Source organism: Hemitrygon akajei, chromosome 12 (genome assembly GCF_048418815.1).
Source record: "Hemitrygon akajei chromosome 12, sHemAka1.3, whole genome shotgun sequence".
Classification (NCBI taxonomy): Eukaryota; Metazoa; Chordata; class Chondrichthyes; order Myliobatiformes; family Dasyatidae; genus Hemitrygon; species Hemitrygon akajei.
The window spans coordinates 68,205,543-68,224,692 of record NC_133135.1 but is presented as its reverse complement, the minus strand read 5'-3'; the positions used below and the strand labels follow the sequence as shown (position 1 = coordinate 68,224,692).

The following is a 19,150-nucleotide window of genomic DNA, read 5'->3' as shown; positions in this document are numbered from 1 at the left end:
TCGATGTCAATGTGATCCTCGAGCTTGATGGTTTTTAGTAAAAGTTGAAATATATCCTTCAAGGCGTGACAGCAAAAGCCTCAAATCCCCAGGCGTAAAAATGTCCAAGCAGTTTCTGTTTTTTTATGAGTCTGTGGTTCACTGCACTGAAGTCGCTTTCAACAAGATAGGAGGATAGAAGTACAATGAAGAGAAGTTTGGCTCTTCTCCAAAAACCAGAAAATTTTGTATGACAGTGTAGCCACATACCACAAAAGCCGTCATTTTTGAAAAGCACTTTTGTATCTTCATCACACTGAATTTCGATAATTTCTTCTTCCAAGCTCTCTTCCACCTTGTAAAGAAATGGGTTAATTACCCAGTCTGGAATTTCCAGATTGTTCAAATCCTTGAATCGCTTCTGAAAATCCTCCTTCAGTAACTGCAGATACAAGCAGCACTCTTGCAAATCACCATCTGTGAAAGAGAGTGTCATACTTCCCATGCAGAGAAACTGTGAGAACATTCTTCTCCCAATAGTTGGCTTATATATTTCCAATTTTCCAATAAAAATGGTCACTGCACTTTTTCCCTGGATTAAAATGAAATTCTCTCTCTGCAGTTTCATATTTAGAAAGTTCATTTTGTCAAACAGATCGGCTAGGTATGACACATCTCCACATAACAGGTTTAATCTCATTTCCCAAACTCTTGTTGACTTAGAGCAAAAATTCAACCATGGTGTCAAAAAGATCAAAGAAATGTTTTAAGCAGCAGCCTTTTCAGAGCCAATGTACTTCAGTGTGAAGAAGCAAGAGTTCAAACTTTTCATTGTTATCTTGGCATAATTGGTTATTTAATGGATGAGCTTTAATTTTTTTGATAGCAGATATTACAAGACTCATGTTTGAAAAAAGACGCTGGCTAAGGTTTTTGGCTGCGAGATATTGATGATAGTAGGTTGCAAACTGACTTGGAATTTCTTTCTCCATAAATGCCCCTGAACGAACATGGCGACCTGTCATAAATGGTGCTCCATCTGCTGCACAAGAAATCATGTTCCTAATTGGAATACTTTTATCCCTCAATATATATTTTGAACTCATTGTAGATAGATTCTCTGTTGATATTTGTTTGTAACTTTTTATAAAAGAAAATCTCTTCATAAACTTTTACATTTTTGATAAACCGTACATATGACATTAGCAATGCCTTGGTGTCTCGCACAGTTGACTCATCCAGTTGTATCCCAAAATTCTGCTTTTTGTAGCTCTGTGCATAGATGATGGTTTTACTCATTTCAGCAATACAACGAGCTACAGAGTTATTAGAGGAATTGATTTTAAAATACTAGTATCCATTTTGTCTGCAGTGGTGAGTACTTCTGATACAGCAGGCATTATTAATCTTTCACCAATTGTATGAGATCTTCCACACTTTGCTATCGTTTTGGAAATGTTATAAGAAGCTTTGAAACCACTATCAAGGTTATTTTTGGCGTTCTTGGCAAATGACTTGAGTGTGCAACGCTTTTCAAATGCTTTTTTCATTTTCTGGAACTGAGTAATATCATAAGTAGCCTTTTCAGGGTGTCTTTTACAGAAGTGTTCTTGCAACCTTGATGGTTTCAAGGTTTCATTAGACAGTACAGTATTACAAATAAGACACATGGAGTGTCACTGATCTGACAGGAACAGTATAAACCCATACTCCACGTATATAACATTGTATGGACGCACTTTCTGTAGTTTCTGTTTCTTTACAAGATTAGAATTCAAGGCTTCACCGTCTTCAGACTCACAGAGATTGCGCCATACGTATTTATCCATCATTAAAAGGGGCTAAATTAAATAAAAGAATAGCCTAAGCTGGGAATGCCTGTCAGATGTTGACGACGGCAGTGAGTTGACACGGATGGAACGACAGTAGCTGCATGCAAAGGAATGAAGAGACAAAGATGAAGACGATCACAACAGTGAAAATTACATTGACAAGAATTCTGACTGGAATCTGAATGTTAGTCGGGATAGAGCTGCTGTTCGGCCAGCTACTTTTATACTATTCCAGTTAGCATGACTGACCAATCACATAAGGTCTTATAATCCCCAAAGATGGTTCTTGACTGCACACATGAAGCTGAGGTCACTTTCAACACCTCAAGAGGAATCCTCGAGGTCAGCAGGTTCACTGATTGCTCCATTTGGTTCCGACCAGGACTGTATCGTTGCATGACCTGTTTTCTGTAGATCTGTAGAGAAAGTTAACAGGATGTACTTGACTTACCATTAAAATGCAATGACACGTTCTGTACCACGAGTTGAAGGGAACTGTTGGGCACGCTAGATGCTATTTTATGCATTCCCAATAATGTCTGTTTGGTTGGTAAGGTCAGATGAGATTGCCGAGTTTCAGACATGTTGTGACAACAACGCTCACCACCTGCAGAGCTGTGGTTCTTCCTGTGTTCCAATACCTCATCCTTTTATTTGGAATTGCCTACTCTACTAAGTCAGTCAGGTCTCATGTCTCCTGAGGTTGCCATTTACCATCTCCAGGAACTGTAAATGCCTCCCGACGACTTCGTTTTCTGCTATTGCCCCCTTAAGACACATAACCACCCCCAAAACATGAAATTTCTTCTTTTTAACCCATTTTGTTGTTGGCTTACTCCTGTGTTACAGATTATTGTCTTGTTGCATCATCCAACTTCTATTAAGCTTCAAGTGACAGACTGCAATCCTGCCATTCTCCTTTAAAAGGTTTTGATACAATTTTGAATTCACTGTTCCCTCAAATATTGCAAGCTGAGGCAGCAAAGCAGCCCCAAACCATGATGCTCCTTCCACCATTCTTCACAGCAGGGATGCGGTTTTAGTGCTGGTGTACAGTGATCTCTTTTCTCTGAACATTTCTGTTGAAAAATTCAGCTATTGTCTCATCTGTCCACAGAACATTGTCCCAGAAGCATTGTAGAACATCCGAGTGGTCTTTTGCAAACTTGAGACGTGCAGCAATGCTTTTTTTTTTAAGAGAACAGTGGTTTCCTCCATGGTGTCCTTCCATGAATACCATTCTTGTTCAGTGTTTTTGTTATAGAGGGTACATGAACAGAGACTTTAGCAAGTTCCAGAGATTTCTGCAGATCTTTTGCTGTTACCATTGTGTTCTTTCTCACCTCCTTCAGCACTGCACGTTGTGCTCTTGGTGTGATCTTAGTAGGATGCCCACTCCTAGGGAGAGGAGCAACTGAACTGAATTTCCTCTATTTGTAAACAATTTCTCTTACTGAGGACTGACGAACAATCAGATCATTAGAAATGCTTTTGTAGCCTTTTCCAGCTTCATGAATTTCTACAATTCATCTTCTGTCCTCTGAAAGTTGTTTTGATTGAGGGATGGTGCACATAAACAGATCTTTCTTAAGGAGAGCAGGCTCTGTCAGTAACCCGACTTTGTGTGTCTTTCTTTATAGGGCAGGACACCTTTACAATCCACACCTTCAATCTCATCTCATTGAATGGATCACCTGACACCAAATAGCTTTTGTAGAAAGCATTACTCCAGAGGTTCACATACTTTTTTGAACTTAGGCTGTGATTGTTTAAATGGCGTACTCAGTATTGACAAAAAGTACAATTGTATGTGTGTTATTAGTTTAGGCACATTGTGTTTGTCTATAATTGTGACCTAGATGAAGATCATACCACATTTTATGAGTAATTAATGCAGAAAATCAGGTAATTGCAAAGGGTTCACAAACCTTTTCCTCCAACTGTACTTAGATCAGATCTCCACTGGAAATATGAAATAACTGATTAATTAGTTCTGATTTTGATATAAAAATGATAAATAAAGAACAATTGTCCTATGTTCAGATGAATTCCTGACATATACCTAATGACTTACCCAAATGGATCTCCTACTACAAGAAAGGCAATGTCATTATCAACAGCGTCCCTCAAAATTTCATCAGCATCTTGTTCAACCATCTCTCTCTCCGCAATGATGAGTTCACGACCATAAAACTCCTCCTACAATGAAAGGGAACACAATTAATATTTAAGTATGATTTTCCCATTCATATATTTGAGTTTATAATGATAATTGTAAGGGACAATATTTAATCATCAGTCTAGCCTCTTTTGTTTGCCAATGAGCCTGTTTTACTGAGTTGATAACTCAGGCTACGGCCACACTACACCGGATAAATCTGTAACCGAAAATTTTTCTCTTCGTTTTTACCCTCTGTCCACACTAAGACGGTGTTTTTGTCCCCCGAAAATGGAGCTTTTCAGAAACGCTCTCCAGTGTGTGTAATTTTGAAAAAGCCTGATTGGCGGGAGCAGTGTGGACGGGGTAACTGGAGAAATCTGAAAACGCTGTCAGACAGCAGTGCGCCATTTCATTGTTTTCTTGAACACAACCTAACAATTTCAGAACAGACAGCAACGAGACTGAAGCTAGAAGAGTAGAAATGTACTCACCAAACACTTTGACCCATAACTTACTGAATAAATAAGTATACTCACTTTGCCCTGTTTTCTGTCCTTGCTCACATGAAGGTGCTTTACTTATTTATGCAAGTACTTCTCTGACAATAGATGTTTAACAGCCTAATGTAACATTGTATGGAAATACAAGATAATACTGATGCAGACATGTTTCATACATTTAACAAGAGGCTTTATTAATGCAAGAGTTAGTCAGTTTTTCAATGTTTGTCGTCAGCCGGGTCATACAGTCTGTGAACTCCCTGCCGGTTGCCTCCATACACTTCAGTATGTTTTTTTTTTACTTTTAAGTCCTTCTGCGCGGGAACCAATGGTTGCCCGTTGTTTAATTTTTTCTAGTCTGTAACTGAACAAACACGCACTTTTATGGCGAGATTCAACACCAAACATGTCACTTATTTTCGGTAGACGAGTCCTGCGGATGCACAGTAGGAGATTCGCTGAAATCTCAGTTTCAATGTGGACGGAGAAATGTTTAAAAACGCATAGTGTGGGCGCCTATCATTTTTACGTGAAACCGGCGTTTTCAAAATTATCCAGTCTAGTGTGGATGTAGCCTCAAATGAATTCACTTGCTAAAGGTTTTCTTTTCCACCACAATGTGAACAAAATCATTACTTTTAAATTTTACCTGTAAAATGTTATAATGAAAGATGAAACAAGAAGCCAAAATTCTGCTCTGGAGAGTGAAGCTAATTAAACAATTAATCAATCTTTTCTGTACTTTTAAGATAACAACTTCAAGGAATTTTAAAAAAATTTTCTCATTACTAAAGATCAAATGCATTTGGGAATACTACCGGATCTCATTCTCTTTAAACTCAAAAACACTAGAATCAATAACTTACCAGAACTTCACTTCTAATCTGGCTAATAGGAAATTAGTTCACAGCAGCAAAAGCATACCTAAAACCATTTATGGTTTTATGGTACAGGATTTGCTATTTTAACTGGGCTACAGATAAAATTCAAAGTATTTTTGTACTGTGCAATGTGGTTATTTATGTGTTTTCTCTCAGAATAAATTAGGTTTCCTGCATTCCTAGCAAGGCTACAACCGAACAACAGATGCTTGCTCTGTTTTACAAAGATCAGCCACAGCACTGGTAGAGTTGACAACTCCATTTGAGAGGTCAGAGCATAGTAATATTTGAATTTTTAAAAAAGGAATCTCAAACAGCATAGTTGTGGCAGAATATTAAAATCAAAGTAGCCAGAGAAACCCAATGCATACTTAATAAGATGTTAATTTTCTAAAAGGGTTCATGGGATATAATCAGTGAATGGAAACATGACTGATGATTCACTAATACATAGTAATTGGGATGATTAATGATAGCTTTTTTTACTTTTTTACAGCTAATGAGTATCTTTTCTATCAGAATAATGTAAATATTGCTGAACTTCATAGCATAAGATCATACTATCTACCAACCTAAATAATGATGGAAACCAGAATAGTTTTGATAAATTTTGGTCTCTAATTAGCAATGGCAGAAAGGAGCAAACATAGCCAAAGTGGTTTGTTATCTTCTCAAGGTCAAAGGGGGGGGGGGAATTTATGATAAAGACAATGCAGTGGATGAGGTAATTCACATTAATATTGACCAAGGGAAGGATAGGGTTGATGGTGAAATTAGGAACTGATTTGTTAATGTTTGATGGCAAGTCAACATTTAAGGAAGAGGTGTAAGGAGTCTTCAAAAACGTTAAGGTAGAAAAGTTTTCTGGGTATGATGGGCTCTATCCTAGGATCTGAGGGGAGAATGGGAGCTTGACGGAGATCTTTGTATCCACTTTAGACACAGGCATCATCAACGTGTGCCATACTCTGCCAGAGCCTCAGCAACCACTTTCTTCTAGTGTGATCTGTCGGCAGTCAAACCTCTTGCATCTCTGGTGGTGAGGCTGGTCCACTTCTTGATGTTGTCGATCCAGGTTGTCCTCTGTCTGCCTTGGGAACGGCTTCCTTCTACTCTTCCTTCAAGCAGAGTGCGTTCCAGTGTGTCATCAGTTCTTGAAATGTGTCCAAAATAACGAAGTTTCCTTTGGATAACAGTTTCCAGAAGTATTGGTTTTGTGCCAATCTTTTCTAGGATGAAATTGTTGGATCTCCTTTCAATGTATGATACCCTGAGGATCCGTCTGTATTTCCACATCTCAAATGCTGTCAACTTCTTTTCATCAGCTGCGTTTAGGGTCCATGTTTCACAGCCATATAGGGTAACTGGCCAGACGAGACTCTTGAGGAGGTGTATCTTGGTGTCAGTGCTCACAGATCTATCTTTCCAGATGTTCCAGAGCTTGGTAGTGCTTGTGCGTGCCGTGGCTAGCCTTCGCCTTATTTCCTTGCTGCATTCATTTGTGTCATTTAGTTCTGCACTGAGGAATATAAAGGAGGACACTTGTTCGATCTTGTTGTTTCTGATGTAGATGTCAGCTTGAATTGCAGCTTTGCTTATCACCATAACTTTGGTCTTTTTGCCATTTATCAGCAATCCAAATTCACAGGCAGGGTCCCATAATTCTGGAGAACAGACAATGTTATTCCTTTGTCTAAGTAAAGCAAAAGAGACATCCCAGGAAATTATGGGCTGGTGAGGCTTACATCAGTGGTATAGAGATTTTTGGAGCAGATTCTTAAGGATAGAATTTACTCACATTTGAAAAAGAATAATTTATAATCTGCTTGGCTTTGTGAAGGACAGGTCCTCTCTCACAATCTGATTGAGTTTATTTTTGAGGATGCGTCAAAGATAATTGATGAGGGTAGGGCATTGAAACCAGCCTCCGCTCCATTAACTCTGTGTATGCTTCCCTCTGCCTTGGGAAAGTAGGCAATATAATCAAGAGTCCCTTACACGACGGTCATTCTCTCATCTCCCTCCTTCCACTGGACATAAATTACAAGAGCCTGAAAACACACACCACCAAGCTCAAGGATAGTTTCTATCACATTCACAAGACTGTTGAACTCTTCTCTTGTACAATAAAGATAAATTCTAGATTTTCAATCTATCTTTTATTGGACCCCATACCTTATTGCCTATATGCACTGTACTTCAGTCTGTAAATGTAATACTATGTTCTGCATTTTGTTATGGTTTTTCCCTTTGTACTACTTCAATGCACTCATGTTTTGAAATGATTTGTTTGGATGAAATGTAATTTTTTTCTCTGTACCTTGTTTTGTGTGACAACAGTAAACAAATTACCAAACTGGCTTAGTCAGAGATGACGGGGGTAGTCTTAGAAGGGTGTTTTTGTGGCTGGTAGCCTGTTACAGTGATTTCCTCACAGATGAGTTCTGTGTGCTCTTTGTGGCTACCCTCAGTGGCCACTTTATTAGATACATCTGTACACCAGCTCATTAATGCAAATATCTAATCAGTCAATCACGTGGCAGCAACTCAATGCATACAAGTTGTTGTTCACACCAAAGATCAGAATGGGGAAGAAATACGATCTAAGTGATCTTGAGAGTGGAATGACCTCCTGGGATTTTGATGCATAACAATCTCTGGAGTTTAAAGAAAATGGTGAGAAAAACAAAAAAATGTCCAGAGAGCAGCAGTTCTGTAAGCAAGAAAGTGTTGTTAATGAGAAAGGTGAGAAGAGAATGGCCAGATTGGATCAGGCTGAAAAGAAGATGACAATAACTCCAATAACTATGTATTACAACAGTGATGTACAAAAGAGTATCTCTGGATTCACAACACGACAAACCCTGCAATGGATGGCTACAGCTGAAGACCATGGCATATACTCAGTGGCCACTTTATTAAAATATGGAGGCACCTAAAAAAGTGGTGAGTCTATACAATTGATTTGAATGAAAATGCAGATGGGCAGATTAGAACATCTGAAAATGATACAAAAATTGCTGAAATTTTGGCTGGTGGTAAACATTGTCAAAAGATACAGTAAAATATAGATAGGTAGGAAGAAGTGACAGAATTTAATCCAGACAAATGTGTGATGATACAGATAGTTCAGAGTGGACGTGAATGAAGCTATTTGAGTATTGCTGAAAAGAACACTGAAGTAAAATCATAATGTTAAATTAAAAGTGAAACAAGTGGAACTTTCCTTGAAATCGAGGCATCAAAGAGCTTTAGTAAAATTGAAAGCAAGGAGATATCTCTGCATTGGTTAGTCATACCATACACAAAGAGAGATGGTTATATTTTTGAGTGACCAATTTTGGAGCCCTGTACACTTCTGCATGTACCTAAGGCAACTAATAAAATTATTTTTTCAGTGCTTAATCAATTACCTACTATATAAACCTCGATAAAGCTACACATCATGTCAACCACTATGCCTCCATCAATTTCCCAGTCAACTCCTTAAATATCTCAAACAGAGTTGTGAGACATGATCACATTGCACAAAATCTGACAGGTCCCAGTCTATTCAGATGATCATATGTTCTGTCACTCCGAATTTTCCTTACTACTGATGCAAGGCTCACTGGCCTTAGGTTTCCAAGCTAATGAGACTACATTAGTTATCTACAACGTTAGCTAATCTTCTGGTACCTCACTCATGGTTAACAAAGGTGCTAAAATCTTCATCGGCAATCTCCTAACTTGCTTCCATTAACATCTTGAATTAACCCCATCATACAAATTTCCTATAACTGATATACACTTTCTTTTCCTTGATCTAATCTTCAATATTCATTTGCTAACCTAGGTTTCCAAAACTTAACATCACTACTTCTTAATCTGACAGGAACCTCCCAAATCGGAATGCTGTTCCATTTTCAAGCAAATATTTTTCACGTGTTCACATCCAAGGATACAGATTGTATCAAAAGGATAGGCAGGTAGGCAGAGGGGGTGGGGAAGCTCTGTTAGTAAAAAAAAGAAATAAAATCCCAAGAAAGAGGTGGTATTGGATCAGAAGATGTAGAATCCTTGTAGGTAGAGTTTAGAAACTTCAAGTTAAAAAAAGACCATGAAGGGAGTTATATATAGGCTCCGAGCAGTAGCCAGGATGTGGAATTCAAATTATGATGGGAGATAATACAGGCATGTAAGAAGGCTTCACTTCCAGATGAGCTCAATGCCTTCTATGCTCTCTTTGACTGTCAAAACATGGAGGAACCTTCATGAACTCCCACAGCCCCCATCCTTCAGGAGGGTAAACCCACGGAAATCATCCGGCCCAGATGGGGTACCTGGCTGAGTATTTAAGACCTGTACTAATCAACTGGCTGGAGCATTCACTGATATCTTTCACCTCTCACTTCAGCAGTCTGAGGTACCCACCTGCTTCAAGCAAGCTTCAATTGTACTGGTGTCTAAGAACTTGGTTGCCTACCTCAATGGCTATCATCTAGTAGCACTTGCATCCACTGTGATGAAGTGCTTTGAGAGGCTGGTGATGAAACATATCAACTCTTGCCTGAGAAGTGACTTGGATCCACTCCAACTTGCCTACTGGCACAACAGGTCCACAGCAGATGCCATTTAATTGGCTCTGCAACCAACCATGGAACACTTGGACAGCAAAGGTGCATAAATCAAGATGCTCTTTATCGTCTACAGCTCAACATTTCATACTATCATCCTCTCAAAACTAATCAGTGAGCTTCAAGACCTTGCTGTCAATACCTCCTCGTACGATTGGATCCTTGATTTCCTCACTTGCAGACTCCAGTCAGTTTAGATTGGCAACAACTCCTCCATAATCTCCATCAGCACAGGTGGACAAGACAGTGTGGTTAGCCCCCTGCTCTACTTAATTTATATTTATGCCTATGAGGCTAAGCACGGCTACATTGCTGTATTTAAGTTTGCTTATGGCGCCACAATCATTGGCCAAACCAAAGGTGGTGATGAATCAGCATATAGGAGGGAGACTGAAATCAGGCTAAGTGGTGCCACAATAACAACATCTCATTCAATGTCTGCAAAACCAAGGAACCGATTATTGAGCTTAGGAGGAGGAAATTGGAGATCCATGAGCGGGTCCTCATTGGGAAAGGGGTCAGCAAACTTTAATTTCCTCTGTTATAATTTCAGATGACCGGTCCCGGGCTCAGCAGATGAGTGCAATTATGAAGAAAGCTGGGCAGTGCCTCTACTTCCTTAGAAGTTTGCAAAAATTCTGCATGACATCTAAAACTTTTACAAACTTCTATAGTGAAGCATCTATACTGACTGGCTGCATCACAGCCTGGTAATGGAAACACCAATGCCGTTCAATGGAAAGGCCTACAAAAAGTAGTGGATGAGACTCTCCCTACCACCAGGTTCAAGACCGGTCATTACCCCTCAACCACCAGGCTCCTGAACAACTCACCCCATCACTGAACTGTTCCCACTAACTATGGGCTCACTTTCAAGGACTCTTCATCTCATGTTCTCTATACTTATTGCTTATTTATTATTTTTTCCTCCTTTATATTTGCAGTTTGCTGTCTTTTGCACTTGGTGGTTGTTTGTTCTTCCTGCTGGGTGTGGTCTTTCATTCATTTTATTGCACTTCTTGGATTTAATGTGTATGCTCACAAGAAAATGAATCTCAGGATTGTACACGGTGACATACACACACTTCAACTAGACAACCAGGTGACCCGCTAGGGCACCCTTTCAGAGAAAGGTAGTGCAGTCTGATGTGTTGTGCTTTAGAAATTGTCATCTTCAGCAACTCTCACAATAGTTACTCTTTGCTGCATATTCTCGAGTTGATCTTTCCTTTTCTCCTCTCTCTACCTCTCTCCTCCAACTCTGCCTGTTTTTGTCACTCTGAAGACGCGCAGCCCTTTCATCCTTTGTCTCTTCTACCATTTGTTTTTTCTCTCTGATCCTAGAGTCATGCAGCCCTGGCCTGATCCGATTCTTGTTCTCTCCTCCTCCTGTGCCTATTGTTGTCATTCTGGAGACGTGCATACCTCTCCTCCTCTGTCTCTACTTCTCACATCTTTTTTGTCCTGACTCTTTGATCCTGGAGTCGTGCAGCCCTGGCCTCATCTGATTCTTGTTCTCTCCCTCTCCTTGCCGCTTCCCGGTGACGTTTGGCGTCATCTCTTGACCATAATGTCCCCCTTCTCTTTCCATGCGGCATAATTAGGCTGTCCATTTTTTTTTTACCCTAATGTTAGATAGAAGATATGAAGCAGTAACACCAAAGCCTCCAGGGTGCTGATTTTTGATGATGTGGCTGACGCTCTCCTAAATGGATGTAATGGCCCTGCCCTTTTGCTGCGGTTGGTGTTGCTGTGAGCATCGTGAGTGCTGCTGAGGCTGGCCGTGCGCATGCGTCGTGGTGTCACGTCACATCGCGGTTTCCATTAAAGCTGGAATCAGCTCGGGTTGTGGAAAGCGGGGCCTATTGATTGACGAGTGAGCAATTTTATACGAATTTATAACCCTGAACGTTGTCTGTATTCTGTAAGTTAGCGCATTTTAAGTTGATTTAGTCAAAAAAAGTGCCGCTGTAATGCACTATTTAGGCTAATTGGAGGTCACAGATGGACAAACAGAGCAGGAGAGTTTTAGTATATAGATAATAAATTAACTTTGAACTTTGAAAGGGCAATGTTATGATAGTCATGGAGGATTTCAATATATACAGGTAGATTGGGAAAATTAGGTTGGTGCTGGATCCCAAGAGAGGGAACTTGTAGAATGCCTCTGAGGTGACTTTTTAGAAGAGCTTGTAATTGAACCCCCTAGGGAAAAGGCAATTCTGGAATGGGTGTTGCATAATGAACCAGATTTGGTTACAGGGCTTAGAAGGCAGTGATACAATTATAGAATTCACCCAGTAGTTTCAGAGGGAGAAGATAAAGTCAGATGTACCAGTATTACAGTGCAGCAAAGTGAATTACAGACCCATGAGAGAGGAGCCAGCCAAAGCTCCCTGCAAGGGATGACAGATCAGCAATGGCTGCAGTTTCTGAGGATAATCAGAAAGGTGCAGGATAGATACATTCCGAAGATGAAGAATTCTAAAGGGAGCATGAGGTAACCTAATAAGCATTTTGCATCAATCCTAACTCTGGAAGATACTAAAAGTATGTCAGAAATTCAAATGTGATAGGCAGAAGTGAATGTAATTGTTATTACTGAGGAGGAGGTGCTTGGGAAGCTGAATGGTCAGCTGGACCAGACCCCAATGAGGTAACTGAAGAGACTGTGGTGGCATTAAAAATTATCTTTTAAGAATCACTAGATTCTGGAATGGTTCCTCAAGACTAGAAAATTGCAAATGTCACTCCACTCTTTAAGAGAGAGAGAGGCAGAAGAAAGGAAATTATAAGCTAGTTAATTTGAGTTCAATGGTTAGGAAGATATTGGAGTTGATTGTTAAGGACACTTTCAGGGTACTTGGAGGCATATGGGCCAAGTCAGCATGGTTTTCTTTAGGGGAAATCTTACCTGACAAATTTGTTGGAATTCTTTGAGGAAGTAATAGGCAAGATAGACCAAGGAGTCAATGGATGTCGTTTACTTGGATTTTCTGGCCTTTGATCATGAGGCTACTTAAAAAGAGCCCATGGTATTACAGGAAAGATCCTATCAGGGATAGAAGAGCGGCTGACTGACAGGAAGGAGGCAAAGTGTGGGAATAAAGGGGGTCTACTTTGATTAGCTGCCAGTGACTAGTAATGTTCTGCAGGGTTTGGTATTGGAACTGCTTCTTTTTGTTATATGTCAATGATTTGAATGATGGAATGATGGTTTTGTAGGCAGGTTTGAAGAAGATACAAAGATAGGTGAAGGGACAGGTTGCGTTGAGGAAGCTGGGAGAATTCAGAAGTGCTTGAACAGACTGAGAGAATGGGCATAGGTAGCAGAAATAGTGCAGGGAAATTTATCACCATGCACTTTGGTAGAAGGAATAAAGGCATAAACTATGTTCTAAGCAGGGAGAAAATTCAAAAATCAGAGGTGCAAAGGAACTTGGGAGTTCTTGTGCTGGATTCCCTAAAGGTTAACTAGCAAATTGAGCCAGTGGCACAGAAGACAAATGTAATGCTAGTATTCATTTCGACAGGACTAGAATATAAGAGCAAGGACGCAATGCCAAGGCTTTATAAGGCATTGGTCAGACTGCAGTCAAGAGTATTGTGAGCAGTTTTGGGCACCTTATTTAAGAAAATTTGTGTTGGCTTTGTTGAGGGTCCAGAGATTTACAAGAATGATAGATGAATAGAGCGGGAGGCATCTCACTGAAAACTATCCAAAACTGAGAGGCCTAAACAGAGTGGAGGTGGAGATGATGTTTCCCATAGTGGGTGAGTCTTGGACCAGAGGGCCCAGCCTCAGAATAGAGGGATGTCCATTTAAAACGGCAATGAGGAGTAATTTCATCAGCCAGAGGGTAGTGAATCTGTAGAATTCATTGCCATAGACAGCTGTGGACAGGCCATTGAGTGGATGTAGATAGGTTCTTGATTAGTCAGGTTACGGAGGAAAGTGAGAGAATGGGGTTGAGAGGGATAATAAATCAGTCATTATGGATTAGCAGAGCAGAGTCAATGTGCCAACTGGTCTAATTCTGCTCCTATGTCTTATCGTCTTGTTTTTTCACCCCTCATAGTGGTTGTTCACTATCTACTACCTCGTGCGCCAGCCTTACCTTTTTCCATGATTATCTTTAAGCTTACTGATTATATTCATTGTTTCTCTACATACTCTTCTATCACTTCTCAATTCTCATTCTCCAAAATAAAATCAGCTAACTGCACCCTCCCTGGTAGAAACTTTAAATGTTGCGATTGCAGCCGCCTCTACTGGCCTATTTAGCACCATATTCCAGATAACCACCACTCTAGGTTAAAATCTTACAAACAAAACCCTTTTAGATGCATCTTACAAACTCTATCTAATGTAAGATCCACACACTATGCCAATTCCAGTCCATATTGAGAAAGTTAAAAATTCCACCACAAAATCTTGACAATACTATGATTTTACACCTTTTTTTGCATTCTGCAGACCCAACTCAACCCATCCCTATATGAGTGGCATCCCCTGCAGCAAGTTTCCTGTAACCACATACTCTGTCACGTTTATTACCCTAAAAGAGACACTTTGGGAAACCACCTGGAAGTGTATTACCATCCCTTGATCATTGCTAGAGACAAATCCTCCTACTTCCTGCCCAAATTAACCAAATATGATCCCTCAGCACGTGGACTGCAGAAGTTCAAACGGGCCTCTGCTGCTCAGAAAGTATTTGATAACGACGAATACTTTCATCTATCACCAGTCCTTCCTCTTTCCTACATCAAACATGCAGTTCTGTGACAAACCGGAGTGCAATATAGTTACTGCTGTTTTACAGAATAAAATGCAAAGATATCTTTAACATTTGATTTCGGGGGTGGGGGGGGGGATGAAGGGGAGACACTGAGACATTTATAACATAGGAGTAAAACTTTGCTCATGGAAACCCCGCATTTTGAAAGTAGTTCTGTTTAAAACGGCCGTGCTGCCGCTCCACGTACCAACACGTCTCTGCCGACACAGAGGAGCGAGGTATAAGCCTCCAGGTAGACCCGGCTGCATTGCTTTACGATCTCCAGTCCTTTCACCGTGATGTCCCGGGCGTCCCCCAATCCCAAACCGATTAAAAACAACATGACACCGTGATTTAAAACTTAAATTATCTACTCCCTTCAGTTAGCAAACTCTCATGTCACAAAGCAGTTTACGGGCACAGTCGCAAAACACACAGCCGTGCTTCGCGTCGTTTTACGACGTTGTAACTAAGGAGAAAGTGAAAGGTCAAACGGTCATACTATTAACAGTAGTAGAAATCTGGGAATGGATTACTCCGAGGGATTGAGTGTACCAACTGTAGAGCTAGCTAATGGGTTGAAAATCCCATTACTGGGTCTTGGTGAGTTTCTTAATAATAGTGTGCTTGACGGTGACTTTGCTGACTGGCTCAATTTATTGCTCACCATGTGACTTAAATGCAGACTGCATCCGGTTACAATTATATCTAACTATTCCAGCCTGGTGATTTTATTCCTGCATTATTAAATAAGTGACTTAATTTGATGCATCTCTGCTTGTAGAGTAAACCCTGATTCACGTGTTGCTTGGCACCTCATCACAGATGTTACTCAATACATCAATTTCATCAACGAGGTCTGAAAATTGGGTCATGTTTTTTTTTAGATTATGGTTTGCAACTCCGCCCTAACTACCGTCTTCGTGGGAGATTTTATGAAAATTATCAGAAATGATCTTGAGCTACAGCTTGTTTATCAGAAATAGTTCAACGTGCAGAAAAAAGAACCTGCAGTTGAACAAAAAACTTTCAATATCTTAATGAAATGTAAAATAAAATTCGGTACTCTGTCATGAGAGGATTTATTGCGGGAGCATGATTAAAAGGTTAAAAAAATTAAAAGATTAAAAAAATATTTTAAAAGGTAAACTGGCAGAATGTTTTAGGAATGTTAATGGTGAAATGTTAAAATTCAGGATTGCTAAAGGGTAGAATTGTATATATTTTGAAGGATTGTAGAGCTAATGGAGATTACTGAGAAAGTGAGGAATGAGAACATGAAGGAATTTGTAAAGTGAGTATTGGAATAATCAAGACTTTAGGTAATAACTGCTGAGATGAGTGTTTTGGCAGCAGGTGGGCAGAAACAGTAAGAGTCAGTTAATGCTCGAAATGTGGAATTGTATTCTATATTCCATGTTATTATATCCTATAATCCATATATGAAACTTTGACTACAACAATGCAGTAGAGTTGCAAACAGTCTAGTTTATTTTTCAACAGTTGCTAGGGAAAGAAATATTAATTGCAAAGGAATGAAGACTATGATTTTGATCTTCCTACGATTTATTCTAAAAACATTTATGCTCTTCCAGAACTTGATACCAGGTAAATAATTAGTCAGTGATTAGTTGATGGTGGATTAAAATTGGAGTTGTTTGTATGTTCATGGAAGCTGAATCACTGTTTTCAGTTGATGTTACTACAGAGCACCTTTTGAATGAAAAATAGAGAGGGTGAATGGATAGATATTTGGGAGCACCAAAGATGATATTGAAGTTTTAGGAAAAAAAGCTGCTGCAGGTAATCTCTGAGCTAGGCCAGGTAAATAAGGTTGAAACCATGCAAGAATAATTGTTCTCAATTAGACAAAGGTAAGGAGATGCTCTAGGAGGAGGAGAGATGACTTGTGACCATCTCTACAGGGCATGTTAGCATGAGATGTAATTGACCTAACGTACAGGCCAGCATTTTCAGCATAAAACCAGATTATAGAGAGAGGGAACACCATCAACAACTATAGTATTGCATGGTGCTTGTCATGGACTGAAATTCAGGAGCAGACAACACACAGCTGCTGCTACATAGTGTTTTTAATGTTGCTAGCTGGATTGTTTTTCAGAGCATGACCATGTCAATGTGGATTTATGAAAGGAAAATCATGTACAAGATATCTACTGGTGTTCTTAAAGGAGTTGATGGAAACAAGCCTGTTGATGTGTATTTGGATTTCCAGAAGGCACTTGCTAAGGTGCTGCATAAGAGGCTGGTGCACATGATAAGAGCTTACGTTTCTGGGAGAAGTGTGCTAACCTGAACTGAAGACCAGTCATCATGTAAAGTGCAGAGAGGTGAAATAACAGATAAAATGCTGGAGGAACTTAGTAGGTCAGGCAAAGGGAAATGGCCTGAAACATTAACTGTTCTTTTCCTAATGTAGATGCTGCCTGGCCTTCACTGTTGTGTATGTCACTCGTGATTTCCAGCACCTGCACATCTCTTGTATCTCTATGGGTCTTTTACAAGCTTGGAATGATACAACTAGTAGAGTGTCCCATGAATCAATTCTTGACCCTCAATTACTTACCATCTACATTAATCATCTGGGGTGGGGGGAGCAATCTGCGCAGTTCACTGATGATATGAAAATAGAAAGAAGGACCTGCTGCAATGAGGATGTAGAGAAAACACAGATAGGTTGAATGAGATGACCAGAATTTGGCACAGGAAGCTTAATGGAGGTGAGTGTGACAGATTAAACAGTGAGAAGTTACAAATGAATGAGTACAGAGGGATCAAGCTGTTTGGTATGAATCACAGAAAGTTAGAATACAGATATAGCAAGTTAGGAAGGCACGTGGCATATTGGCCTTTAGTGTAATGGATTTGGTGTTCAAAATTAGAGAGGTGTTATGATTCTCTTGGGTGTTGCTGACGTCACACTGCAAATACAGAAAGGATATGCCAGCATTGGATGAAGTCTAGAAGAGATTGACTCAGCTAATTCCTAGATTGAGTAGGATGTCCTATCATAAATGGCTAAAGAAAATGAATACATATTCTTTTAAGTTTAGTAAAATGAGGGGTGATATTACTGAAACGCACAAGGTGCTAAAGAGGCACAACAGGGTAGATACTGAGATGCTTCCAGTAGTGGGGGAGTCTCAAACATGGGGATATGGTTACAAAAGAAAGTGTTGTCACTTAAAACTGTGGTGTGTAGGATTTTTATTTTCAGTGGGTGGTGAGTATCTGGCATGATCTACCCCAGTGTTTTGGAGGCATGAGAGCTATTTAAAGAGTATATAGATATAATTTTGAAAAACAAAGGAATTGTACAGATTCTCAATCCCTGTAGGATCAGGGAATTGAGATTGCAACCTTCTGTGACACCTGACAATATTTTTCTTTCTCTTGTATTCATTGAAATTCCTTTTGAAGGCTACTATTGGACCCACTGAATTTTATCTCATTCAATTTAGCTATGAAGTTTTAGCAATTAGAATTGGAATAAATAAAGATAAACTATCTACACCTTCATGATTTTAAACCAGAGCAACTGGTGATTGTATTATTTCAAAGGAAAGGATTTAAACCCTTGTCAGAGGAAAATCTCAGAATGCAACCAAGGAGGACCAAAGTATTGATAAGAAAAGCGAAAGCAGAAATTAGAGCAGGCTAGTGAGAAGGATGGTAACCACAGAAATATAGAAAGGAAAGGATTAACAAAAGCCAATGTGGATGCTTTACAGACAGACAGGAAAAGTAAATTGGAATATTGCATGCAGGAATCAGGATGTTATGTTGAAGTTGTGAGGCCTACTTTGGAGTATTGTGTGCAGTTTTGGTCACTTACCTACAGGAAATATATCAATAAGTTTGAAAGAGAACAGAGAAAATTTGCAAGGATGTTGCTGGAACTTGCTGGCCTGAGTTACAGGAGAAGATTGAATAGGATAGAACTTCTTTCCCCCACCTAGAGCATAGCAGAATGAGGGGAGGTACAGAATATAAAATTATGAGGCAAATGTAAAGGTAAAGGCAAACAGGCTTTTTCCACGTCAAATGAGACTGGAATTAGAGGTCATAGGTTAAGGATGAAAGTTAATATATTTAAGGGGAACTTCATTCAGAGGCTGGAGCAGGCTGTCAGTGGAACTGGTAGATGTGGGTTTGCTTGCAACATTTAGGAGGTTAGGATAAGTGCATGGATGGGAGTGGTATAAAGGCCTATGGTCCAGATGCTGATCGATTCGACTTGGTAGAATAACAGTTTGCCATGGACTAGACGGGCAAAAACACCTGTTTCTGTGCTGTAGTGCTCTACAACTCTATAGTAGAGAATCATGAAATAGCAGAGACATTAAACAACATTTTTTATCTGTCTTCAAACAAGAAGG

At 39.7% G+C, this 19,150-nt stretch overlaps 2 protein-coding genes across 8 annotated transcripts in view; one reads left to right on the top strand and one right to left on the bottom strand.

The window, feature by feature from the left end:
• dph5 (diphthamide biosynthesis 5) overlaps positions 1-15,174 on the bottom strand; it is a 73,747-nt gene extending 58,573 nt beyond the window's left edge. Inside the window, exons 1-2 of the mRNA XM_073063386.1 lie at positions 14,959-15,174; positions 3,886-4,010 (exon numbers count right to left, since the gene is read on the bottom strand). Of these exons, the coding sequence (XP_072919487.1) occupies positions 3,886-4,010; positions 14,959-15,093 (260 nt within the window). The 5' untranslated portion in view covers positions 15,094-15,174. The remainder of the gene's footprint in view (positions 1-3,885; positions 4,011-14,958) is intronic.
• A 62-nt stretch (positions 15,175-15,236) lies between these two features.
• LOC140737162 (uncharacterized oxidoreductase ZK1290.5) overlaps positions 15,237-19,150 on the top strand; it is a 133,186-nt gene continuing 129,272 nt past the window's right edge. For 6 of the 7 annotated variants that reach the window (XR_012101070.1, XR_012101071.1, XM_073063384.1 and 3 more), the window contains exon 1: positions 15,237-15,353. Coding sequence is in view for 4 of the 7 variants with exons in the window: in XM_073063384.1 (XP_072919485.1) it covers positions 15,278-15,353 (76 nt within the window). In the remaining 3 variants the exon portion in view is untranslated. The remainder of the gene's footprint in view (positions 15,354-19,150) is intronic. The other variant, XM_073063383.1, reaches the window with a different exon arrangement.